General features: G+C 38.5%; 1 protein-coding gene, 1 long non-coding RNA gene and 1 pseudogene across 2 annotated transcripts; 2 read left to right on the top strand and 1 right to left on the bottom strand.

Annotated features, from left to right (window-relative positions):
- Positions 1-9,845: 9,845 nt before the first annotated feature.
- Positions 9,846-12,848, top strand: LOC133732984 (E3 ubiquitin-protein ligase RZFP34-like; annotated as a pseudogene).
- A 4,848-nt stretch (positions 12,849-17,696) lies between these two features.
- On the top strand, positions 17,697-20,884 carry LOC133731700 (uncharacterized). Its single transcript, XR_009856760.1, has 2 exons — positions 17,697-18,277; positions 18,644-20,884. It is a non-coding gene; the product is annotated as an uncharacterized LOC133731700 (long non-coding RNA).
- Positions 20,885-23,216: 2,332 nt separating this feature from the next.
- LOC133733973 (protein SOSEKI 3) lies at positions 23,217-27,485 on the bottom strand. The gene is made up of 6 exons (XM_062161634.1): positions 26,905-27,485; positions 26,727-26,796; positions 26,529-26,644; positions 25,468-26,344; positions 23,901-24,208; positions 23,217-23,794 (listed from the first exon to the last, which is right to left on the bottom strand). The coding sequence occupies exons 1-6, from the start codon at positions 27,092-27,094 to the stop codon at positions 23,769-23,771; spliced, it is 1,587 nt and encodes a 528-aa protein (XP_062017618.1). The 5' UTR covers positions 27,095-27,485; the 3' UTR covers positions 23,217-23,768.
- Between the last annotated feature and the right edge of the window lie 289 nt (positions 27,486-27,774).

Genomic DNA, 27,774 nt, shown 5'->3' with positions numbered 1-27,774 from the left:
TTGGTGAATTTTTCCCTTTTTTTTATTATTATACTTATTGCTCAATTGACATCTTTGTCCATGCCATTCTTTCTATTTTCAAACATTATATATATCTTATATTTTTATTTAAATAATTATATGTTATAAAAATAAAAATAAAATATAAAAATAAAAACCGCCTAGTCCCCTGGGCGCTAGTCCTCGGGTCACCGCCCGACTAGCGCCTAGCGTTTTTTAGAACCTTGACTTGAGGAAGCTTTAGGTTCTACTTGCCTGGGATGTGAACAACCAAATGGGGTTGTAATGTTCATCGTAACCTTGTTGTAATCCTACGCATCTTTGGTGTCCAGTAGCTATACATTACGCTTGTAAGCTTGTCTTTTGTTGTGCCTATCAAGTTATAAGTTCAAGTGTAGTTTTCAGAAAATTTGTTTTTAAGTTATTGAGATTAAAAAAACAGCTTTGTTGAATTTCTGAGAAAGCTACTGATCTGTTAACTTCGAGCTCTATGTTACCCTACTTACTGATCTCTAAATGTCCTAAATTTTTTACATGTTTCTCTTATGTTAGTTATCAAATGATCTAGAAAGTTTCATCTTATTCTGAAGCAACGTTTCATCTATCTGAATCATTTAACCTCTGGTTTTTGTGTATATTGGACTAGACATCTGAATGCTCATTTCAGAACTGATTTCTTGTCATTTGGACTTGCAATGAAATTTTAGTGAATTTTCTAATTTGATTTTGCTACTGCTATATTTTCACAAAACATGACAGTTCAATCTATTGGCATCCATCTTTTCCCTTACTTCCTGAACTCCATTTAGCTACAAATTTTAGTATGTTGTACCTTATTATGTCAGCTTTCATTCTGGAAAGTTTCAAGTTCATTGTTGCACAAATGAATTTTTAGTAAATCCCCAAAGTTGAACTGTCCCTGCTTTAAGGTTTCACTTTAAATTGTGTCAAATTTGGTCTTATTACTTGAGAACCCTTTAAGTCATACCGCGGGTTTGGGGTGTGACAGGAATCCCAAGAACCGGCCGGAAAAGTACCAAACCATTCTAATCTGGTCTTTCTTCAATTTCAATCAGGTTCTCAAACCAATCAAGGCCAAAGACCAAACAATTGAATCCTCTTCGATATTTTGAAACTTTTTGTTTCAAAGCGGCGAAAACTCTGGCGAAATTCCCACGGCGAAACCTCAAGATACTTGTGCGTGCGAGTCTGAGACCTTACTTCTGCGACTACTCGACTTTTGCAAGCCTTATCCAGACAATATCCTTAACTTAAAGTCTCCTCTAGTTATTCTAAAAATAAACTAACCGTCCGCAGCAAATCCTCCGCCCGTTCGCCTCCTTTCAGATTGACTATTGCCTCCAAACTGGGCTACCAGCAACTCCTTGATCTCAGGATTCACGTACCAGAAGCAAAATCTCAAGAACAAGTCTAAAAGTTACCAAACCAGCCGCCTAAGTCACTAAACCGCAAATAGAAAAACCGGACATAAGCTACTTAGGGCAGTTCCGGCCACCATCGGCCAACCACTGGTCAGAAGCATCTTTTTCCGGCCAACTTCAGGCCAAAAGTTCCCACGACCCCTGTTTGTTCTTTTAAAGGTAATTTTTCATTAAAGTTCCTGCTTTTGTGTACTTTTCTTTAAGATTTCAATTCTTTGCTTTTCTTCAGGGACTTGCAACTTCCCTTCTTCTACCCCCTTTCTTCTTTCATAGGGAGACCTAAGCTAAACTGTGGGGGTCGTGCTATCTCCAAGCTTGGAGCTTGTTGAGATCTCCAAACTTAGAGTTTGTAGAGAATTTATGATCAACCACTTACATCATTGTTTCAATATAATCCAATACCTCTTCGAATCAAAATTTTTGGGAGCGATTACACTTAGAAATTTTTATTGTTTTCGTGGTAGCTTTTCCGCTCCGAAACAAACCGTTTTTCTTGTTCTTTTTCAGGTTAGCTTTTCAGGATGAGTAACCTGAACAAACTGGAGCACGTGTCCAATTATTTTAAATACCTTTTTAAATAATTAGATAAAAGTTATAAATGGATATTTTTTAAGGATTGTAAAGGGCAAATGAATTTGACAGCTAAAAATAAATACACAGTTTTTATTTTTGAATTTAATACATTGGCTGAGATTCATTTGTTTCTTGCGTTCCCTCAAAAAACTGTCTTTTCGATAAGACTATTCTAGAATGCTTTGTAGCCCTCTCTCCCTCTATGTAGCTACATAGCTCTTTGTTTGTGACCTTTCTACAAGTTTCTTATTGGTTACCAGCATAAGTTTGGAGGGTAGCCGTGTTTCCCCTCCAGCATCCTGGCTTGATTCTGTTGTAAAAAATATGGGACGGAATTCCTGTAAAATTAAAACATAGAAAATATGGCAATATCTTGGGAAATAAGAATAAAAATATAGATAAGAAAATAAAATAATGTAAGAAAATAATATAATATTTAGGTTTTTATATAGGAAAACTTATCGAGTCGAGGCGTGCAAGCGCACTGTCCTAAGAGAAGATTCGTCCCCTACTGCACATGGTTGAATGACGAACTTCCCCCAAGATACAACAATTCTTCGAGCTCCGTCGTGCAGCTAAGAAGCCCCATTGAACCTTAATCACCCGTGCATTTAAAATGGTGTATACTTAAAATAGATATATGTATAATATGGAAGAGAAATTTAGGTGGATAGAGTGTTGTGCTAGTGTGGTTGCATGATGGTGGAGGGCCTTTTCTTCCCATGATATCCCTCATATGTATCCGACCATCTCGACATTTCATATCCGACAATATGTCCAACCACACATGCCTTCCAACTCTAGCCATACCCTTATATAGGCCACACTACCATGACCATCAATAGCCTCATTAACCATATAACGGTCAAATAATAATCATATATTTAAAACATAAAACCGTTAAACCATAAATAGAGAAATAAACACAAAATGAAAATAACCCCCGAAATAAATATTGAAATCAACAAAATACATTTTAATTTTAAATCATAAAATTTCCAACAATTAATCCCCTGATTTACAATTAAAATAAAATCATTTAAAACAAAATAAGTGAGTGCTTTTACTGTGCAATCGGCATAGGTACCTTTCGGGTTTGAACCTAGCATAGTGTGATAGTCTCCATTTGAGGAACCTGAGTGTACAAAGTATTGAACTCGGCACCTTTGACCAAACTTCAACATATCACACACACAGTACAGGTAATTAGACAGGTTCGCGTGTTGGCACATTTATGGCCGTGCGCATATCTTGATTCTCATGAGAGTATTAGATAACAGCCCAATTCTCATTGTCGCCAGGGGCGGAACTGTAATTCTGCCTGAAGGGGTCCGGACACCCCCCCCCCCAAGATGTTCGTCAGCTGTCAGTTAGCTGGCTTAGTGGAGTACAAAGGTTTAAAAATTTAGTTTAATTCCTAGTTATGGACCCCCCCTATAATCCCACAATCCCATGTGACAAGCTCTCCACTTTTTTTTTTTTTTTATAAGAAACTACAAAGAGAGATTAAATACATTCACCTCTCAGACACCCGTGTCCGAGATTGTCAAATTGGAGTGCCCTAGCAATACTATATGGGATCCAAGGTTCCCAACTTTTATCCCTATTACAATTTAAACCAAGGTGAGCACAAGTACCCGCCACAAAGTTTGCTTCCCTGAATATGTGCTTGAAAGTTATGGCCTCAAACTGTGATGCAATTTTGCGAATGTCCTCAATGATTTGTTGTATTCTCCAAGGGGGGCTAATCTTACTTGTGACTGCATCAATATCTAATTTTGAATCTCCCTCCACCTGTAGTTTCCTTACTCCTTTCCTTACTACATGATGTAAGGCATCACGTAGAGCAAGAGCCTCCACCATGGGCACTGATGCTCGTCCCACATTTTTAGAAACAACAGCAATTGCGTTGCCTTCGTGATCTCTTAGAACGAAACCGCAAGCCGCTGCACTACTTGAAACAAAACCATCAAAATGACAAGCTCTCCACTTGAATGACTACTCTTGTCTTTTATATAAGATTATAAGGTCTAATGGTTAGTTTTTTTTTTTTTTCCTTTTTTGGTTGATTAGTGGCTTCACAGCCCAAACAGACAAAGCTCGCAAAGCAAATAAAAAAAATAACATAGTAGACCACAAATATTAGTGTTTTTAAAGGTATGAGCCTGAGAAACTTTTGGGTTAGTGCCTCTACTTCTATACTGTGGCTGCAATAGCATCCGACTAAGAAAGAAAAATAATTTCATTCTCCGATTCTCTTTTTCAATTGACGATAGTAGAAAAATGTAAGATCTTCATCATAAAATTTACAAATAGGCCCCTAAATTACATTGTCATTACTGTTTCTCAATTTCACCCGAATATTGGTTTGGTGTTCTTACGCATGTTGAACAAAACTTTAATAGATTTGTAGATGAAAAAAAAGATCCATCTCGCATACTTGTAGATGAAAAAATCATCTGTAAATACGACTACACTTGACCAATAGTTAATTAAAAGAAAGCGATTAAAATTTTGAATTTAATTAAGCAATATTAAACCCGGACCCCCCCTCCCCCCCCAAATCAAAAATCCTGGTTCCGCCACTGATTGTCGCGGCTGTTTGGCTCCAATTTTGTTGCAGCTGGTCAACAGTCTCTTTTCTGCGCGGGCGTGCCAGCACCGTTCGGGTGCGGTCGTCGGGGGTGTCCCTTGACCTGACTTCTATCAAGCGATTGTAGACGAGGAGAGCACCAACCTCGTCGTGGGATTCTTTGTGCCTCGTGGTGAGGACTTTGCTGAAGTTTCTTCTTGTTCACAAGTCGATACTCAATATTGCAGATTGAGCAGAGCGAAATCACCGGGAAGTATTGAGATCTTGCTAAAGCGTGACTTTAGCTTGGCTGGGTTGCTAGGGCGTTACCCTTGCTTGGCTGGTTCTGTAACCGTTGTGGTCGCGGCACTACCGTCGGCTCCCAAGGAGACTAGGACCGAAGCACATTGACAGAGGGTTTGGTGGCACTGAAAGTCGGCTTCTGAGAAGACTAGGACTAGGAGTGTGATCACCGATAAGAGAAAGAGAAGGAGAGGAGTTGCTCTTAGAGAGGTTGCTCTAGAGAGAACTTAGATCATCTTAGAGATGTTGAATTGTGTTGTTCTTGTGCTTCTTGTTGTAGCCTCTATATATAGGCTACCAAGCAACACTATTTGGCCTTAAACAACTCATAATGGGTTAGGTTTTAGCACTTAAACATTAATGGAATGTTAGGTTTAAGCACTTAAAACACTAATGGAATGTTAGGTTTAAGCACTTAAACACTAATGGAATGTTAGGTTTAAGCACTTACTGCTCCAATATTGCTGCAGCTATATCTCCACCAAAAATTCAAAATGGGCCTTCGACCTCTTCACATCAAATGATCCACAATGAGTGTAGATAATTGTGGCAAATTTTCAGAGCTTTCTTCCATGTGGTTGGGCAGGAAACGCTGCTGGACCTCTTACAGGTCCAGTTTTCCAGTTTTGCTTCTGCAGAAAATTGGACTGATTGTTTGAAGGCCTTCCACTCAAAACTAGCTCTGGCACTCTTCATAAGAAATGATCCTTGGTCTGTCTAGAATGGATATGCAGAGTTTAAGCTCATTTAGAGTTCATTTGGTCAGTCTGCTACCCCTCCTTCCTTGTTTAGCTCGGTTTCTCCTAGCCGAAGTAGGAAAATGTGCTAAAGTTGACTTTTCATTTCCATGCTTCCATCATTTCCTTTTCTTGCAGCTCGCATAATCTTCCATAGTAGGCTTTATTTAGCCTCTAAATAATATATTTCGAACTTGTCGACAATATATAGCTTGAGCCACTGACTTTGGCTCAATTTCTCTAAGACACGCCTTGTCAGGCCAAAATGCTCATTTTGGGTCCAAACAGCGGCCTCACGAACAACTCTCACTTAGGTGAGTTCTCCAAGGATACGTGTGCATGGACCCCGCGGGAATTTGATTGCCTCGAAACTCATTCAGGGTATTATTGTTTTCCCCTCCTAACGTCACATTTAATATAGCACTTAATGCCTTAGGGATATACAGGATAATATCTCTTTTGGATATATCCTTAAAATTTATGTGTGCTATATTTGAGTCACGCATGTATATCCGTAAAATTTATGTGTGCTATATTTGAGTCACGCAGTATGGATTATTTCTACCACATTGAACTTCCTTCATTGGATCTCCAATCATAGAAATTGGGTTACCTCCCTAGGTGACTCCCTTATGGGCTTAAGCACATCCCCCTTAAGCAATTTTACATATATAGTCTCCTCATCGAGACGACCTTCACCGCGAGGCATATATATGACTTTTGTCATATTTTATATATTTTATTTTATTCTTTTAGTCATATCTTGCTTGTCACTTTAGTTCACAAAACCTGTATTTTAATTTATCTGCAAGCCTCAAATAAACCATCAACCACAATTCTCATAGGAGTGTTTTCCTCCATATGAGAACAAGAAAATTTATAACTCTGCACTAATTATTTAATGACCACGTAAGATGAATCGCTATGAGTGTTAACCCCACATTACCATAGGGCATTTTAAAATATCATTGCAGTAAATAGTAAATGGTGAACAAAATTATAGACCAGATTACCTGATATTAAATGTTCCTGAAGACATGTTTATAAATATTAACAGGATTTATAGCTAGAGCTTACCTTGACATCACCACGATAGATGCTCTTCATGAAAGAATAGTAAATGCTAAGAATACTCATAACAAAATCAGATATATAAAACCCACAGTTTTAATAAGCATTAAAGAATACTAATGAAATAGTTGAAATTTCAAATAGTAACCCCCACTATTGAAATCAAAAATAACTCCTCACTGATTTATTAAAGCAAAATGAAAACCTTCTTGATCATAATTGAACTTACAAGTATTTTTTGAGCATGCATTTTCGTTTATGACCTGTTGCAATTGTTGACACACAAGCTAACATAAAGTACGTAGCATATGTATATCTCGTAATATAAATTAAATTAGACGCGTAAGAGACAATATACCATCACTATTTACTTTCCCTGCAATCACTCAGAATTCGAAGCTCAATAAATGTTACAGCTAATAACTCAATTAAATTTTAATAATGAGACAAAATTAATACTATCACCACAATTTGAAGCATCATTTTAAATAGGGTGCGGCTATTGCTACCCTACCATTTTCTTTGTTCACCCTACTTGCTCACACCCTATATTTTAATTTCAATTATTAAATTTACTTATCTAACCCATATCTCTTTCCAAGAATATCTTTATATGACATATCCAATTAAAAAATAAATATTTTTAACAAAAATCTCTCATCTATACTATTATTAAAAGAAGAGGGTGTGTTAGCCAAAATCAAAAATTTTGATGGAAATGACCTTAGAAGATTAAAAAACTTTGAGAATTAATTAAATCACGAAGACAATTATGACATTTACAAAATATATTTTTATTAAAAAAATAAACAAACAAGAAAGTCACAATCCACTTTTCTCTCTCATGATCTTATGTCTGCAACAACCGTTTTCTTTATTATTTTCTGCAAAAAAAATAAAATAAAATAAAAAATACTTGCACATGCAGAGCATGTGTGGAAAAATGCTAGTTTAATTTATACCAATAAAAAAATAAATATATTAAAGTCTTCTAATAGGGGTTTTGTCCATTTACCCCATTTCTAGGGATTTTTTTCCCACTTACCCCATTAAGTTTTTTTAATTCTCTCTTACTCAATACACTCTAAGGGAGTCTTCCCTAATACCCCATTAAGATTTTTTTTTTGTTTTTAATTTTTTTTTAATACCATTTTACCCCTCACCCCTTTGTTACTTAGAGAGAGAGATAGAGAAAATGGAAGAGAGAGAAACCATAGGAGACTTCGCCAGAGCCCGTCACCGGCCGCCGGAATCCGGTCAACTTTCGCCGGAATCCGGTCAACTTTCGCCGGATTCCGGTCACCAGCTGCCGCCCACCGGAATTTGCTGAAAATCTCACCGGAAAGTTTTTTTGCCCCCAATAGACATCTATTGCCCCCAATAGAGGGGCAATAGACGTCTATTGGCCCCCAATAGACGACTATCAGCCATGTATTGCCCCCCAGTAGACGTCTATTGCCCTCCAATAGACGTTTAGATTACCGAAATGGTAATTAATCTTCCTAAAACTACACAAATAAAACTTTGATTAAAGAAAAAAAACGAGGAGATTACATCAATTCAAAACGTCTATTGCCCCCCAATAGATGTCTATTATCCCCCAATAGACGCTTTAACAGATGTCTATTGCCCCAATAGAACTTTTTTTTCTTCATTTTTTCTTTCTATCCGGGCATTTTGCACCATTTTACCCAAAAAAAAAAAAAACAGAGAAATTGATTGAGTCACCCAATGAAAAGCTCTGGGCACCCATGTCCTCTTCTCCATTCCTGTTGCAGTCGGAGTCGACTTCTTCTTCTTTCTGTTGGGCCTTCTGTCTTGCAACCACCATCCAAATTTTGAAAAAAAAAAAATAACGAAACAAATCATACCCAAACAGACATTACAATGCAAACTCTGAGCTACTATTGAAAATCCACCCAATGACAACTCCTAACATGTTTCAAGGTATCAAATTTTAACTCACTCCCAATTTTGGAGAAGGGAGATCAGAAGAGAGATTCAGAGCAGACTATTGAACAAAACCAGTTGGAAGGTGAGACACCGAGGCTATTTGTACAGTTTGACTTGTGTGCAGAAGAAGCCATCACCGGCACAATCACGACGGGTCGACCGCGAACAAATTCTCGGAGCTGAGCCAAGCCACTAGCCCACGGTCGAGCTGGCCGGACATGGAGAGACTGGGCCGAACAAGAACCATCTATCCCCGCTTCGAAGTACCCTGAAATTGGACCCGAATCTTGCCGGAGATGACTGTTCTCCGGTGGGCTGCAGTGGAATCGAGGCGAAAGAGGCTCGTCCCCGGCGTCGTGATCTCCGGCGGAGACATTGTTTTTCGAGGTGTGGAGAAGGTGGCGGAGGAGTGAGTTCGACGGCGGCAGGAAGCTGAAGAAGTCGCGGTTCCAGATCGACCTTGATCGTCAGCGAGAACGAGATGTCAAGGGTGAGCTTCTCCGACGAGTTGGACTCCGATTTGGTTGAGTTGGATCCGGCCGGGTCGGAGGGGAAGAGGAAGAACACGGTGACAGAGCCTTCGAGAGAGAGAGAGAGAGGAGAGACAGAGAGAGATCTGAGAGCAATGAGAGATCGATGGCATTGATGTAGTTTTTTGATTAGGCTGAGGTCAAAATTGTTATTTCACTTCAAATTGTGTTAGTGGGAATAAAAATCTGTTGTTGGGCTAAGTGGGATAATTTTTGTCAATTTTGGTGCTTTGGGTCAAGGACCCTTTCTAATAAAATCATAATCTGATTTACTTCTATTTTTTTAATTTTTGTTTTCAATTTCAATGTTCTCTATTTCAATCCATGTAAAAATATTAGTAAAATGTTAGTAAAATTCAACATTTTACCTGATCTATATGAATATGATCGATGAGTTGTGTATGACAACATGCAAACAGCTGCATTCTATCACTCTCGAAAACTTTTGGAAAGAAAATATTTTCTTGGCTCCAGCTTTAGAGCTACTCAATTTTATGATTTTGGTTTGATAATGATTTATTATGAATCTACTCACTAATAGTCAAATATTACAGTCTCTTACAGCTCGCAAAAATTTATTGGTTCATGCCTAAAGCATATAATGAATGAATCTTGTTTCACAAGAAAAGAAACTGATCAACTTCCCATATCTGAGCAGTAAAACGCTATCGATCAATCCATCTGAGTAATCAGCGGTATCTGCAAGTTGGCTATGACCTGTGACCCAGTCAGCCACACCCATGAATTCCAGAAATTCGAGAATACAGTAATAATTCTTCTAAATCTCCACCTTCCTCACTAAGGAATTCAATTAGGGCAACATGTATATAAAGGATGAAGGGGCATTGATTCGAGTGTGGTTGGCGGTGAGTAAATCGCTTCTCTTACTATTGACCAAAATCGAAACGCAAGCAGCTTTCAAACTCAGTGTGGGTTTCCTTTCTGTGTATCTGAACCTTTGATTTTAATCTGGATATTTCATTTTATTTTCTTTTGATGTTTCATTTGTGTCTGTTACAGAAGAGAGAGATAGAAAATGGAAACGATGCCCTGTTGTCATCGTTCAGAAAGAAAGGAGTTTGGTCATGAAGATCATTTGTCTCTTACAGAGCTTGGAGCTGGGAATTTTGGGTCTGCCAATTTTTACCTTCTCTCCATCCCCTTATTTCTTCTTTTAGATTGTGAGTTGTTTTGAAGACGTAGTTGAATTTGGTCACCTTTGCTAGTTCTGATTCAAAATCCGATTTTTTTTTTTTTTTTGGGTGGGTTTTAGGTGCTCGCATTATAAAAAGAAGATGCAAAATCAGAGCTCCTTGTTGTAACGAGGTTTATGATTGCCGGCATTGCCATGATGAAGCAAAGGTTCATGTCATTAAAATCCTTTAAAATATATATTCTTTTTGTGTGGAAGGATTTTGATATGCATAACCTGTTCTATTTGTGTTTGAATCTTCAAAACAGGACTCCCTAGATACTGATCCCCTTGATCGACATGTCATTTCTCGTCACGAGGTTAAGAAGGTTGGCATTCTAGTTACATTCTTAGTTGCATTTTATGTTTCAAATTTTAAGGGTGATTACAGATTATTTCCCCCGGCCTTTTTGAGTTTGTAATCTAATGAAACCGAAAAAACAAGAGCAGCAAGATGATTGTGGTCTCTTTTAAGAGGAAAGCATTGCATTAGCATTGCTCAACTCAGTTTCTGCCTCTTGCGGATTGCTGAATCCGAATCAAAGTAGAAATAGAGGCTATGTGGGTGTGACACACAGATTGTTTGCTAGTTCTTTATCTGTTGAAAAATAATATGCTTGTGCGATAATCAGCCAAAAATTTTCTTTAAGCTATTATGATGCTCCGGTGATTGGTAGTCTCATGTACTGCCCATTATTCTAGAAGAAAACTGAGTTGTGTTTTAATAGTTTCTCTGTTCCTCGGACTCGGGGTAAATTCTCTGGTAGCATAATATCGTTCTTTCTAGATACGCTTTGATATGCATACGCCTATATATTGAATATGTGGTTTACTGCATCAGTTCCCTTTTTAATTGTTGTACCTTCTCTTGTTTGACTTTTCAGGTCATCTGCTGTCTGTGTGGCATAGAACAAGATGTGAGTTCAATATCTAATTCCAGAATCTACACACACTTTAGACCGCGCGCTTAGAGTTATTTTTATCTGAGCAACTGTCATGTTTACACTATCAGGTTCAACAACATTGCGTTAGCTGCGGGGTTTGCTTGGGAAAGTACTTTTGCGCGATATGCAACTTCTATGATGATGATGTAAGTCTTTAAATAAATAAGTTCAATCCAGGTGCACCTTTATCATTTACCATTCACCGAACTGCTAGTTACAACAAAATTTGTTGCATCTTGTAGGTTTCAAAAGATATATACCACTGTGATAAATGTGGAATATGCAGGTAAATGTTTCAAAATCATTTCATGTGTTCATGCATAAGAAGTATTTGAAAACTCTTCGTCCTTTTTGTAATGTTAATCTTGTTATATCTGCCAATGAAGAATCGGAGGGGGAGAAAATTTCTTCCATTGTGAGAAATGCGGTAAGAGAGAAATAAGCTAATCCCTTCTTGATAGTTTTCTGCATTTCATTTTTCTTTGCATTTCCCAGTTCCTGATTAACCATGTGGTATATATCTTGTTTTTGTTTAGGATGCTGCTACCCTAAGTCAGTGAAAGATCATCGCTGTATAGAAAGGGCAATGCACCATAACTGTCCTGTTTGTTTTGAGGTAGTCAAAGAGTAGTAGTATTAATTAATTTGAAATTTCCAAGTTATTATTTTAAACTATGATTCTCAAAAAAATAAATTCCTACTACAATATGAATTGCAGTTTCTATTTGATTCAAGGAGAGATATTAGCATATTACGCTGTGGACACACAATACATTGTGAATGTCTGAAAGAGATGAAGCTGCATGCACAGTGAGCTCCATAGACTTTTTCGTTTGTACATAATACATATCAGTGTAATATGCACGAGTAAAGTGGAACAATATTACCAAAATTAATGCACATGCATGGAGGTTGTAACTAACTATCCTTAAGCCAATCGCTGTGTACTTAAGTATTCCTCCAATTTGTAGGTATTCATGCCCTATCTGCTCAAAGTCCATCTATGATATGTCCAACTTGTGGAAAAAGCTTGATGAACTGGTACAGACTCGATGATCTCTTATTTCTTTTCCAAAATCATTTGGAGCATAAACCCGTAAACTTGGTTCATATTCTAACTTTGCTTCACTGTTACTGTAATGCAGGTTGCCTCAACTCCAATGCCTCATGCGTACAGAACCAAAATAGTAGGTTCCCAGGTCAAACTTTAAAGATAGGTAGTTCTGATTCATGCTTTTGTCTAATTCCACTATTTTTTTCCATGCATAAATCAGGTGGGGATCCTCTGCAATGATTGTGGAGCTAAAGGCGAAGTCAGTTTTCACATTGTCGCACACAAATGTCTCAGCTGCAATTCTTACAATACCAAACAGACACAAGGAGGTCATGGTGCTTCATGCTTATCAGATCATGTGGCTGAGATAGTGAGATGAGATCATGTCGAGTGACATCAAATGTGGTTGAGGGTTTCAGATTAACTAGTTGTTATTTTTTGTAAATATAGCTTTTCAGGTACAGTAGAAAAGTTGTTAAATTGCAGATCTATTAGCTGAATTTTGATTGTTCCATTACCTAAAGTATGTCAATAATAAATTCATTCATTTTTTTTTTTTGGTACTTTTGGGCTTTTGGCTCTAGATCTTTTACTTTTCTTGATGGAACTTGTTCTTGTAGAACTTCAGTAGCAATTAATTATATTACTAGCTAGCTTCAAGTTTCATTAGAGTGAAAGACATCAACATCAATCACATAAAACTAAGATTTTTGGAATGAGATTTAACTTAGCGTTCTTCAAATTAACTATTTCATTGGGAAGATCGATCGAGTTGCATAAGCTCTCAACTTTAGAGTTGGAGTACTAGTCTTGGTCGCTCCTGGACTTGAAAGACTGGTCTCCCTGTACATTTACTCATATCTAGTGTGGACAGGCCTAGAATCAAGCTTGCTTGGAAATGAAGCAGTCTCTTCTCTCTTGTTTACATAAAACAATATGCTTTCTTGTATGTCACTCCCAAGTGTTGTGTCAGTCCAGCATCAAAAGTTCAAAACAAAAAGGTTCTAAATCTACTAGTGGTTGCGCATCGACCCACGCGTCACTTGGTTTACTCTAAATCGGCGGTTGATATATATGTTAAAATATTCACAACAACTAACCCAACAACATCTATAATTACACTAAAATTCGATGAGAAAAATGCACCATCAATGCCTCAACTCTTGTGCACCGGTCAAGTTGATACCCAGACTCTCAGTGCTACCAATGTGATACCTGAACCCATATTTTGCTATCGATGAGGTACTTCCGTCAGATTTTGCTAACGACTCTGTTAGATGTGTGACGTGGCAAGCATGTGGGCCCCAAAAATGCCATGAAATGACTTAAATGACCCCATAATTTTTTTAAAATTTTATTTATTTATTTTTTTTACAATTTTCTCTCTCCTCTTCTTCTTCTTCTTCTTCTTACTTTGTTTAGCTGTTGCTGTGATCTCAATCTTCCCAGAAAGAAAATACAAACTGCCCCAAAATCAAGAAACATGCAAATAAACCTAGGGTTTCTAATTGCAATTTCTGCCTCCAAAATCACTCCAAGTCCTTCACCAATTGAATCCCCACCGTGTTCACCGTCCGAATAATCCGACTGCTTCACCTTCGTGACTCATACACGTGCCTCACCTACAGCGTCGACGCCACCGCGTGCCCCAGCCAGCCTCTCTCGGACTCAATCCCCGCCGCCTTCTTCAAATACCACGTCACCGGCGGCGACTTGACGATGAATTCGAAAGTGTTGTCCTTGAACACCGTAATGGTCACTGCCATGGGAGTATCGGGTTTGTGCTTCTGCGTTGGGCATTGAAGTCTTTGCAGAAGGCCATTAGGTTGAGGCGGGACTGACCTAAAGCCGGACACCGGCGGTGCATGTCGGGTGAGGCGGGTCGAGGGAGGTGGATCGCCGTGGCGACTGGGCGGCGTGTTAGGATTTCCTCAAGGGTTGCCATAGGTGAAACTACACTCTCTGCTCTGCTTTTGATGATAGATGATTTGGGTTATTGCTTCATGATGATGGATGATTTGGACAAACCAAAAACACATTTCAGAGTCTGAAGCAATTCAAACCCGAAAGCCAGAAAATGTCTTCCTCGAAATCCAATCTTAGGAGCTCTTGTTCCTTCCCAAATATCCTCCTAGCATGCTGAAAAAATTGCAGAAATTAAGGCTAAAGAGTTTGATGAGAAGATGAAGAACAAGTATGAACAGAGGGTGAAGCCTGAGTCTCTGAGTTGTTTGTATGGGTCACTGTGGTTGTGGCCATTGGGTTATGTATGTGAAGTAAAGCTTATGAAAAATAAAATAAAATGGATGATTTGGATTGGATTCAAGGACATGAACATGACATGAACAGTTGCTGTACGTGTTTTTGTTTTTGCTATTTTGGCCTCTTGGTTAATGGTTATTCTGGGTTCAAGAGGAGGAGGAGGAGATCGCAGCAACAAAACAAAGGAAGAAGAAGAAGAGGAGAGAGAAAATTGTAAAAAAATAAATTAAAAAAATTAAAAAAAATTTATGGGGTCATTTAAGTCATTTCATGGCATTTTTAGGGCCCACATGCTTGCCACGTCACACATCTAACGGAGCCGTCAGCAAAATCTGACGGAAGTACCTCATCGATAGCGAAATATGGGTTCAAGTTTCACATTAGTAGCACTGAGAGTCTGGGTATCAACTTGGCCGGTGCACAAGAGTTGAGGCACTGATGGTGCATTTTTCTCAAATTCGATTATGTACAAGGGAGTCGAAACTTCCAATTATTGATTCTCCTTCTCATTTCGAATTGATCCAAGAGGTTTGAGGGGTTGGTTCACTGTCTGAAGGGCTTTAAAACCCAAGTGGTTTCTCGGCCTCAATTCTGGCTGCACACTACAAATTGATCATAAGGAAGGTTATAGATCGACAAAGAAAGGATAGGTGGTCCTTTTCTGACTGGTGGAGAGGCTAGTGGTGGCCGGACAGAGGAGAACGCGCTGGGCTTGCGGGTTTGGGATCAAAGATTAATTTCTATAATTGGTCTAATGGGTTTCTGAAACCACGCGCCCCCGCTCCCCCCCCCCCCCCCCCCCCCCCCAAAAAAAATCCATTTTTAGGGAAAGTTTTCTGAAAATTAGCCCATCTTCCTCATACCATAACGCCTTCCTACGAATTCGGATTTTTCCGTACTTCATGTCTATGTCTCGGTTTAAAGACCTCTATAACTTGAGTGAAAAAAGTTTTTTCCAAAAATGAATTGAAGAAAAAGAAGTTATTTCTAAAAGGGAGAATTTTTCGAACAGTACCTGAACTAAAGGTCACTGTGAATTAACGTTTCTGACTTTACACTAATTACACTTTGGTACCTGGACTATAAATCTCGACCCACTTTTGGTACACACCGTTAATAACTCCATTAGTTGGCATGCCACCTCATATATTTTGAAGGGTAAAGTTGTCACTTGACTATCCACTTTCATAAAGTTAATTTTTTTTAATAAAAAAAAAAATTTGGTGGTGCGATATTGACCGTAGATCCACCTTTGGAAAGTCTATTTTTCTTTTAAATAAAAAAAAAATGTCTTGGCTTTGAGTTTCTGGGTCGGGAAACCATGGATCGAAGATGAGAAGGTGAAGAAATTCAAATTGGAATTGGAATCAGAATTGGAAGAAAGAGAGAGGGAGTGGATGATGGCGTGGTGGACGAATGAGAGATTGTGGGAGGAGCGCTTCATGAGGACGATGGAGTCGGCGGAGTCGATGAGGTCCGTCACCAACCCAAACCCGAAGTAGCCATCGCCGCCGCGAGTTCGAGGGTCGAGTCCGTTCACGGTGGTGGGGAAGAGCAAAAGCAAAGCGGTGAGGATCGAGGCGGTTCCGGTGTGAAATTAAGGAGAGTCCTCTTCTCCTACCTCTATGTTGATTGCTGCTTGGATTGATTAGACTGAAATAGAAAGAAGCTTCGGGAAGGTGGTCAATGGCAGCGACAGAGACGAAGAGCGACTCTGTTTCTCGAGATGCTGCAGCGCGACAAAGACAAGGAGAAAGTGGAACTTTCTGCTACTTCCAAGCAAGAACCGCAGCGAACTCGATACTGCTCCTCCGCTTGCTACGACGGCTTTTGGGTTGTTAAAAGCTTCGGTCTTTTGTTACTCCCAGTTAGATTTTTTTGGTGTTGATTTTGATGATGGTTTTGTGCACAGTGAGTGAGTTCATGTTTTGTGCACAGGGGCCGAGCTATCAATTTGGAGATTCAAAGACCTAACCTTTTCTTCATTTGTTTATCTCCAATTTCAGCCAAGCTATCAATTCAGTTTTCTGGGTCAAGAAACCATGGATCGAAGATCAGAACTTTGAGAGAGCGAGAAAGCTCGAGAGAGAGAGACAGAAGAAGAGGAATGAAGGAAGAAGAGAGAGAAAAATTGGGTCGGCCCGGTTGGAGGCTAGGGCGTGGTTAAGACGCAGGGCTCGGCCCGGAGAGGCCAGGGAGGCTGACAGCAACTTGGCTTGGAGGAATGGCAACTGCGGTTTATCTGGGCTTTTGGGCAGTAGGTGAAGTCAGAGCTGAGGTTGCAGAAAGCAAGGAAATGAGATTGGAGCTGAGATTTGATCATGACCGAGAGAGAGAGAGAGGGAGTGAAAATACCAAACTACCTTTTACAAAATTAAATAATGACATGAGGTTAACGGAGTTATTGATGGTGTGTACCAAAAGTGGGTCGAGATTTATAGTCCAGGTATCAAAGTGTAATTAGTGTAAAGTCAGGAAAGTTAATTCACAGTGACCTTTAATTCAGGTACTATTTGAAAAATTCTCCCTTTCTAGAACCCCCTAGGGTCAAAACCGAGGTATCAAGTTGATTTGTTTTTAAAACCTTAGGTATCATTTTAATCACTTATGAAAGTTGGGTATCAAGTTGATTTGTTTTTAGAAATTTAGGTATCATTTTGATCACTTTTGAAAGTTGAGAATCATTTTAGTCGAATAATGAAAGTGAAAAATTTTAGTCGTCTACTGATCAAATTAGGTAGCTGATTTTGGCCTTGAACCTTCCCTTGTAAAATACTATCGGATATATTGGCTAATTAATGAACATGATGGCTGCAAAATAAAAGGATGGCTTGAGAGATATTATATAGGAGTATAGGACATAAAAAGATGGTGAACAGAAATAACCAAAATATTTACCTGCTGCATAGACGTACGTCGTTGTTGGAGATGCTCTAAAAACATTTTTTTTTTTTTATTTGAAAGAGGAGATACTTTTAGTCGAAAAGATAAAAACCAAAATATCTTTCATAAATGGGAAACATAAAGAATCGAACAAGTTAGAAAAAACCATATTACCAGCTGGACCGCACAACATTAACAGCTGAGAGGACAGAAAGTTTCCATTATGTACATGTATGCCCCTGTGCTGGAGCACAGATCTAGATCTATATATACACACATCTAGATCCGGATCTGGATCTGAAAGTCGGAGGCAGGCAAAGCAATGGCTCTAATTGGCCCGTGCAGGCTCTGCGAGTGTCTTCGCCTCTGACAACTCTGAAGCTCTTCTTCTTCTTCTTCTTTAGCTTCGTCAGAGGCGAATACACTCTCAGGATCTACACGGTCGCCACCTTTATCCTCTCTCTCTCTTCGTCTTCTCAAATCGGTCATGGAAAAGGGTTTGCTACTTCTGCTTTTCTGTTGTTTACCTAAATTGAAATTATTCATATACATATTTAATCCTTATTCGGATCTGTACTCGGTAGTTAATTTAATCTTCTAGACCCTGGTACCGAGTCTTCAGATCTGAATTGAATTATCAGGGATGAAGCTGAAGGAAAGTGTTTATCAGGAAAATTATTTTTGACCGGATCAATTCACACAAGAGTTACCTGTGGCAGATGCACATGATTGGAATAGGCTCTCTCGGTTGCGAGATTTAGGTGTTGGGATGATGGATCATGTTCGCATAAATTGGCAACAGTTGCAGATCTGTGTGGGTTCTTGCAATTGAACATGATCTGCTAGTTTCTAATTCAGGAAACCTTAGCCTTTAAGGTAGGTAAGGAGCTTGTTAGCTTCTTCAGGAATCCACTGCCTCCTTTTCACGTTGTGGATTTTTGTCATAACATTGAATCCTTACCCATTTCTATCTAATTTTCTTAATCTTCCTTAGAAATGGCAAACTAGACTGGATTTCTTTTAGCTTCTGTCTTTGGTGCCTGACTGCCGTGAGATTTTGGAGTTCGAGAAAACCAATTTGGATCCCTTTTTACACAAGAGTTTGAGGATGGTATCTTTTTGTTTAGTTGAGTTAATTTTTTACTTGGGTTGTGGATCCTTTTGTCAAATTAAATTAAGCCCTGATGAGCTAGCAGCTCTGCTGGTGGGATTCCCAAAAGAGTTTGAACGATCAAGTTGAACGTATTGTTGTCTTGTTTAGGTGGCTGAAACAATTTTTGGATGACTATGATGATTTGTACACATGTAGCCATGTAGGCCATTACAACCTAGGAAATTACTACATAATGAGCACATTTGTGGACAGATTTTTGGAGTATATGTAGGTTTCTGCACATAGAATTATATTTTTGAACTTGGGTGTGCTTTTATAGAAAATGGGCAATAACAGGAACTGGAATTTTTGTGATATAGAATTGAGTTTGCCTGCTGACTCTTCTGAGTTCTGCCCAGTACAACATGGCTAAGCATTTCCTGGGAAAATTTTTGGCATAGAATTGGTGTATACAAGTCACACTTGCAATAACAGATCAAGGTGGCTATTAATGAGACATTGTATGAGCCTGTCATACATGAGTTATTTCAATTTTTATTTCAAAGACTTCTGCAGAGGTTCAATAAGATATTTAATTGCCACATTAATTTCTGATGAACTTTATTGTATGCTCCATGTGTGTATTTGAAAGTAAGAATATGTCAAGTCACACAATTTTATACCTTTTCCCTTATTTGAATCTTTGCTTTGCTAGATAGATCGACATGACTTTCATATATATATTTTGACATCAAATCTACTTTATCTCTTTGCTCAACTCTGGATTCAGCGTGCCTCAAAACGATCATATAAGTTGATGAGATCTGAATATAGGTGTTCAAAGGAAAAAAGGGGTCTTCCCATTCATATGGTGAACTTGCCTGTGTTAGAATAATCTCAATGAGAGTGTATTATGAAACAAGATACATAGTTTGTTTTTTTGGCTACACAACAATATTACTCTTGCAACTCATGAACACCAAGACAATAGATTTGAAAGAAATGTTGTAAATGACATTGAAATAAAGAGATTGAAATTTTTTGGTTGTGTATTCATTCATTCCATTTGATGCTTGCATCCTTTGCTGAATTGTTGTGTATGGTGAATCCATATATGATTAGAAGTACTGGAAAGATGAGTGGCTTGATATGCAGCAGTACTCAGGGCCTTTGTCTTGATGTATTGGCTTCTGGTTTTGCTTGGCCTACTGCACAAACATTATGCTGTGGAGCTTTATCCCTCTTGTGGCTTGTAGTATAAGGATAGGCATTAGCATGCTTGTGAGTGGAGTGCAGCATGTCTGCAGTCTGGTCTGGTTACTCAAATAGAGCAGAATGCGTTGGCTGTTTGTCCTTTGCATTGCTTGTATGTTTTCTATGATTTCTGGTGTGTTGCAATCCTAATTTAGATTGGATGTTTCGTTTCTAGTATATTAGCACTGATATCTGTTTCCAAACCCAAATTAGGATTGTTATTAATTTCCAATCCAATAGGTTTAACAAGATTCTTAAAATATTTTGTTTGTCTTGTGCTATTAATTGATCTTCTTGCAGTTGAATCTTACTAGTTACTTCTCCATCATTCCCGGTACGAGGCCTTACATTACCCATCTAGATACTCAAGCTGAAAGTCCCTCCGAAAGTCAAATGCTTTCTCCTTGTAGTACTGCTCCTGTCACACTTGAAACTCTTGATCAGAATGAAGGATTCCCTTGATTTCAGCATGGAACTAAAATACACTGTATCGAATCTCTTCATAGTTTCATTGAGCAGCTGTGAATTGTTATTTCCACAACTTGATTGGCAGATTCGTTTTGCAGAAGCTGCAAAGTTGTACATCTATGTTCGTGTCATTGTAAATCCCGTCTCTGAATGTAGCGCAGCGAGCAAGTCCGATGGTGTGAGCAGCTTAGAGGACTAGTGAGTGTTTGAGGTTGAGGTGATGGGATGGAAAGCTAGATTTCCACTGTGAGAAGCTGAAAAGTGGAGCAGGGAGGTTTCTGTTCGTGTCATTCGTGCCTTGTGTTCATGCATCGCTTCTGCTTAGCAGTACATTGTATGAAAGGACTTGAACACATATGCAGGTGGAAAAAGTTGAAAAAGTTCTCAGAAATTGTAATGACGGTCCAAACTGGCTTAAGGTATTTCTAGATCCTACATACAGTAAAATGCACTGGCCTTGTATATTTTCATTAGGATAAATGGCTCTAGCAAATAATAACATTATTGAAAGAGGCAAGTCATGATTAAAATAAAAAATCATTTTTTGAGGCTTTTTTCTTTTGTTTTTCTGTTTTTTGGTTGCTGGCTTGTTTAGAAAACACAAAGAAACTAGCTATTACAGCAAACCCCAGTCCTGGGTCTTGAAACTTCATCCAAGTCTGCGAGAAAAGCCTGAATCTCATGTATTGGATGAGAGTTGAACACGACAATATGCCATAGTCATGATCAACATTGTTCTTAGCTAAAGCCTCAGCAGTCATGTTGCTGCACTCTCTAAAAATGTGAGTAAGAGCAAGAAAATACATCAAATGTGACCATGAGTTTTATGTAGCAAGCAAGAAGAGAACCAAGAGACTGACAATCAACATTGTTACCACGCAAGATTGACAAGGATTGCAGAATCCGGTTCCACTTAAAGATTGGAAATATTGCAGGTTTGAACAATCTTAAGAGTTTAAGATCATCATGAAGACCCCATGCTTCAGCATCTAAATATGTCACCAACTCCCAACTTAATCTGAAAACCCATGCCATCCATATTCAATTTAACGGATCCTATGGGAGTTGAAAGGAAATTTGCTTAAGCCAGTTTGGAATTATAAATTTTATTGACAGTAGATTTAGTTTGAGCACCTCTCCATTCTTCAGCAGCAGTAAACATAATTCTAGAAGGAGGGATAGGCATCTGAAAATTTTGCTTAAAGATTTCTCTGTTTCTCCACTTCCACCAGATACTAGCAGACAAAAACAAAGAAATTACCCAATTTTATGCCATTTCCAATAGCAAGAGTACAATGCAACTGAATAGTAATCCATCTATACAAAGTGAGACCAAAAGGTAGATTGGATGTTACCTGGTTTCCTTGTAAAATTGTTGCCTGGTTTCCTTATAAAATTCCAAATGGAAGAAACTCTGGGAAATCGCTGAAAGTGTGAAGCAGAGTCTCAGGAGAATTGGTGCAGATTGAACAAGTATCACAAGTAGCAAATTTCCTTTCAACTCTCTGGACATTGGCGAGCAGTTTTCTGTGCACAACAACCGAAATGAAGGCCTTTTGTTCGGGAGGTATATTAAGCTTCCAAATGAACTTCCAAGGAGAATTGATGAAATCAAAGAGGATTACAAATTTGGGATCTCTAGTACTAACTTGATCGAAATCTAATTCAATCTTCTGCTAAACAATTACAAAAGAAATCTTTCTTGAAAGGCAAATTTGAGACAATCTTTCTTGATTGACCTGCCATGTTCTTAAGCATTTCAGTTTACCAGAAACAAATGAATAGCTATTGTATTTTGAACTACCATGAAAATTGATGAACAAGTTTGGACCTTCAAGGTGTCCCATTGCAACTGAAACCTAACATCGATTCGTTTCATTAATTGTCGAACAATCAACGGGTTGTTCAATATTAACTACCTTGAAAAGTGAGTACTAATTCCCATTGATTCCCCCTTCACAATATACTACACTAAGACAATCAACACATCTGGGTACCTAAGCATCTTCTCTTCATCAAGAACTTTACAATTAACAAGTAACAACTATCAAAATGGTATCTCCATCAACTTTGTAAGGGAGTCGCACCATGAGATTGTAATTTGAGTCGTATGTTATTTCACATGGTGGATCTACTATGTGACTTTAGTCCATTGTTGATGGTTGAATTGTTACCAAAGGAACGGCTAAAATTTGACGTAAGTTTTAGTATATCTTGTTGTCAATGTCCATCGGGGTAGAAAAAAGAAACACTGATGCTTGTAGCTCAAGTAGTAAAGATAATTTTACCGGACACTCAAAGCCAAAGTCGGAGTTCAAACCAGCTGAACTATCACACCGTGAGTAATGACTAATGACCTAATGCTTTAACAAGACCTAATGGAAAGGAAGCACTGGACAGAACCACCGAGTCACACCACTCACCACCACCTCCTCAACATAGAATTCTAGCCCTACTTTTCCCTTTGCTTTGAAGAAAGCCTGGATTTGGTGTATAAATTAGAGTAATCTTCGACTTCAAGACTTCCTCACCTTACAAAAGCAGGAGAAGAATAAACCACAAGCACCATTTCAAAAGAAAAACAGCTCTGAGACAGCTCATGAATGCTCACAGCGTCTTGTCTAAGATTTTGAGCATCACATTAAAGTCCTGTGACATGTGATTGGAACTTTTGCAACCCTTGCCGCATTGTCTCTACCTCTACACTAAGACACTATAGAAAATAGTAAAGAGATCTACTTTCTGGAGCACACAAAATCTTCCAGACAACCAAGAAATAACAATTTAGAAATCTAGTCCCCAAAAGACCACTCTATTATTGCAACCAAAGCAACAAAAGGGCCAATGGCATTATTCTAAATGACAGACACAAGTAATAAAAAAGTGAAGCTCTCTCTATACTAGATATTATTACCAACGGCAAAGTAAACTGCTTTGACCTTTTGCTTTGATAAATGAGAGTCAAAAGTACCTTTTGGATTTGAGGGTCAATCACTTTACAACATGGGAATCCTATGATATGCTCAATTTTGAATTTTCCCAACACCAAAACCAAAAGGATTTTCCTCAAAAAAAATAATAATGGCTGCAAGAGGAACTGCCCTAGAGGAAGTATTCTGAAACAAAAAGAATGACAATGAAAGGAAGATATTGCAACAACAGTTTCATAAAAGGGAAAAACATGGAGCAACCAGATGCAAAAAACCAACTCCATGTCTCAGGAGTAGGTCCGCCAGGACCACAATTAACCCTTTGCAAATAAGTGATTTGCTCCTTTCTTTTCACTTTTCAGATGTACAAAAAAATTTCTTTTCACCTTCCTCGCCAAAAGGTTGACATAATTTTGAAATTCAAACAACCTGAAAAAAAAAACCAATGGGGGGTCTACAACCATGAGCTGCCAACTGCAGCAGCATCACGAGGTGCTCTTGATTGGATTACAACCCGAGCTCCTGAAGCAAGCCTGTAGGGAAGAAAAGAAACATAATGTCAACCAACATTCACAAGGAAATAGGAATATGGATAGAAAAAATTGTAGCAATGTGAAAATGGAGAGGGCAAAACTCAACTTTCTTCGATTTTGATAACCTTCTCCTTCTCTCCTCTGAAAGCATCTACCCTTTTCGATTGCTTTTTAACAGAGGATGGATTTGTGATTCTTTTACTACCTCCATCGGATACTGTAGGGGTATTGCTTTGTACACCATCAACTCCATCTGAGGAGTTCCTTGGTTTATCAGAAATAGGAGATCTCATAGATTCACTCCGTGATTGCTTGTTTAGTGAAGCCTTGATCGATCTTAGGATGCATTTTGAGCGTCCTGAGGTAGACTCCTTCTCTTTGACCTCAACTGAATCTGGCGTCTTATTACAACTCCTGCAAGTTGATAAGTATAGTATTTGAAGTTACATAATTGCCGGTGCTAGTATCAGAAGCATGGGATAATGAGCATTTACATCAGGGCCACCCAGTTCAAACCAGATGCTAATAGATCTCAATCGACAAGTTAAACCAAACAGTGATCCTTTGCTAATAGCACCCACATAATTATCCCTACTTGACATAGTTATCTGGGACTGAGGGAAACCCCAAAGATGCAATTTATCCTAGGACATATATCCCCTTCGATTTGTTTTCAGCAGGATTAGAAACTAATTTGATCCTCTGAAAAATAGAACTTAACCTGCTCTAGTTACCTATTCGAGATCAAATCAAAATTTCATAACTTCTCATAATAGTTTTATTTCTGTGTAGAACTGTGATGCTAACAAGAGATCTACCATATTCAGGTTTTACGATTTGTTATGTTTTTGACAACCATTAAGAAGAAACGCAAAATAGCTCACATACAAGAGTAAAAAGTGTTTATTGAGACTCAGTGCAATGTTTCCCATATGTACAGACAAGAAAGAATATCCATTTACAAATTACATGAGTACTACACCAAACCCAAGACCTATAACCCCCAAGCTCTGAAGTCACCCTAGTTTCAACTCGCAATACTCTCTGGTGTACAACAGATGTTTCTCAACTCTCCCTTACTGTCTATCAACACTTTGGACAATCCTCTAAAAGCCTTTATTGTTGGTAAACCACGTTTATAAAATCATCCCAAGTCCCCAACTAAATTCTCTATTTGACACAGAATAAACATTCTTTCAACCCAAGTAAACGCTAACACGTAAACCAAATACAAACCTTACAATGTTGAATCGTCTATTGTTCCCTGGTAGACTATAATATAGTTTAACATCATTTGTATGCCTCATATATTACTTTTGCTTTCTTATTGGTATGTCACTCCAAGTCTTTCTACTGTTTCAAATTATCCAACTTGGATATCCACAAGCCTGATAAAACTTCAAAACTATGGCAAAATCCCTGGCTTTCACCGTCTAGTGTAAATGTGAAATCTCTCCAAATAAACAGCCCTGCACTTTATATTTGCGATCCTCTTAACTTCCTAAGTACGTTATTGACCAAATTCAGGACCGACCTTACCATCTAGTCTCAGGAAATCACCACAAATGCTTTAATCATGAAACATTTATAACTGAGCACTAGAAATATAGAGATACACTTACACAGTAAAATGTGTCCAAAAGAATTGAAAGATAGCTAGGAACTAGGCTAACCTGTCGGCATTGTATGAAGACGATCGCTTTAGAGCTGTATGTCCATCTTCCTCCTTGAGCACTTTACTATCAATCAAGCTCCCACTGAAATATTCTTTATCTTCCAATCTCAAACCCTTTAGCCTTGGATTCTCTGACAGGCTGTCTAGCTCACCCAGCATTATTGAACTAGAAAATAATGGCGAGGGAAACTTAGAATGGGAAAACCTGGGCTTGTAGGTTGGAACAAGACCAAAACTATGATCCTTCACTGATATTGACCCACATGAAATGAGTTGCATAAGTACATTACTAGCCTTGAGCCTTGCATTGTTTGGCATTCGAAGCTCTTCCTCTTCAAGAATTCTAAAACTGTTAATTTTACTAACATCAGCCCTAATAAGTGATTCTAAAGTTTCAGTCTTCCCACCCGATGAAGATGCACTTGAGGAAGATGCAGGAGGGGAAACAGAATCACTGCAAATCTCAGAATTCTCTTTCAAACATGGAATTCGGTCTTGGTAATAACTGCAATCAGGTTCTAGTGACCCATCATCTGTGGAAACACCCCTTGTACATGTTTCTAGAGCTTTAAGTTTGTTCACATTTTCTTCAGTCTGTGTAGAAGCATCAGCTAAACCATCACTCTTGTAAACCTTGTACTCTGTCAAGCTCAGAGAACCACCCCAAGAAGAATTCTTTCCAGACTCTGAAGACACACTGGAAGAGCCTCCTGGTCGTTCAACTGGAGGAGAGAGCTCATCTTCATGGGACTGCTTTGTCTCCTTTCCATTCAAACTGGAAGACGATGAAGAATCATCTTGGCTTCTAGAAGATGTTGGTTCCGGTAATTGTTTCAAGTTCTGGATTTTGACATTTGCTATCGGACTGAATCGATCTGAACAAAAAGTAACATACTATTTATATTTGTAATTATTCAATTCCCTATCCACCAAATGGAAACTTTGGATTAAAGTCCTCTATATTTATTTTTGGGTGCAGAGAGAAATGGCAAGTTTGAAATCAGGAATATCATTCAAAAGCAAACAGGTAATGACAAAATGAACAGTGTACCCATTTACCTGAATTGGATTCATCAAAGATCTCAGAACCTTTGAGGACGTACTCGTCTCCATGGGCTGGAAGAATCACATCATCTTCACTGAGATCATGCCAAACATACCCATTCTTATAGCTTCTGCACTCATTCAATCAACCAAAAACTACTTGAGCAACAATTCCCATTACAAAAACTGGGGTAAAAATGACAAGAACTTCACCTCTTAGAAGACCATGAATACATGGATGCTATCCCTCTGCCCCTCAGAGCATTAAGCTTATTAATCACATCTGCACCAGATAACACCAGAACATAATAAGTTCACAAAATTGAGAACAACAAAGTACCCAGTTCATAAAACTAGAAACCCAGAAATATTTACGTAATTACTAAATTACCTCTGAGGCAGAGACCTTGAGAAGAGCTTACAGGAACCTCCATGAAATGAGGGTGTTCAAGCTGTCGGTTCCGGCAGAGGTAATAAACCACCGGAACTTTCCGATTCTGGTAGTATTTCGGCGACTTCTCAGTCCACACTTTAGCCCTCTCAGGACTCACTTGTCTATACTTTTTCATCCTATCCTCCATTGTTGAAAGCTTATACCTTTCTGGGTTTTCACCAAAACCTTACTAAACCCAGTAGAGATTACGGCGAGAACAGCACAAGATTTTGTGGGCTTTTGAAATGGGGATCGAAGAATGGTGAAAAAGCTGGAATCTTTGAGACCAATGAAGAATCTGAAGTCGTCAAACAGAGAGACAAACTCAGAAACAGAGAGAAACAAAGAGAAGCTGGTGAAAGAAGTGGAGGACCGCATTAAAAGCCATTGCAGAGTAGACTAGAGAGCAGTACACTGTGCTCACTGTACGTGTATTTATATGGAGGTATGATTGGTATGTGTTTGAAATTAAATTACCAGAGGAGCAACAGTGACTGGTGAGAGAATGATGAGTGGGACTTTCTCTTTTTGAGTTTTGGTTTGGCTTGGTGCTTTATAATTCTCTGTCTTGGCTTTTCCTTTGTTTTGGTATTATATATTTATTTCTGGATGGTTTTTACCTCATGTGAAAGGCAGGGATCAGGTTTCAGAAACAGGTGAGATTGACATGGCTTTTTCCAAGCTAGAATGGTCTAGGGTATGGACATGGTTATGGTCTTATTATAGAGACATATAGGACTCAAGAATCTTGAATTCTGGATCCTCTAGTTTTTTCTTTTATTGAATTCTGGATTAGTTTTTAATTTCACAACTTGGAGCATGATGAGC

The sequence above is a fragment of the Rosa rugosa genome, chromosome 2, assembly GCF_958449725.1.
Source record: "Rosa rugosa chromosome 2, drRosRugo1.1, whole genome shotgun sequence".
Classification (NCBI taxonomy): Eukaryota; Viridiplantae; Streptophyta; class Magnoliopsida; order Rosales; family Rosaceae; genus Rosa; species Rosa rugosa.
Note: the sequence above shows the minus strand (reverse complement) of the source record. Positions and strands in the feature narration are given on the sequence as shown.

Coding starts and splice junctions, on each gene's coding strand:
- LOC133733973 (XM_062161634.1), bottom strand. CDS start 27,094: ATGGAGGATAGGATGAAAAAGTATAGACAAGTGAGTCCTGAGAGGGCT. Junction 26,645..26,726: donor TATTCATGGTCTTCTAAGAG/GTGAAGTTCTTG, acceptor GAATGAGTGCAG/AAGCTATAAGAATGGGTATG. Junction 26,345..26,528: donor CTTTGATGAATCCAATTCAG/GTAAATGGGTAC, acceptor CTTTTTGTTCAG/ATCGATTCAGTCCGATAGCA.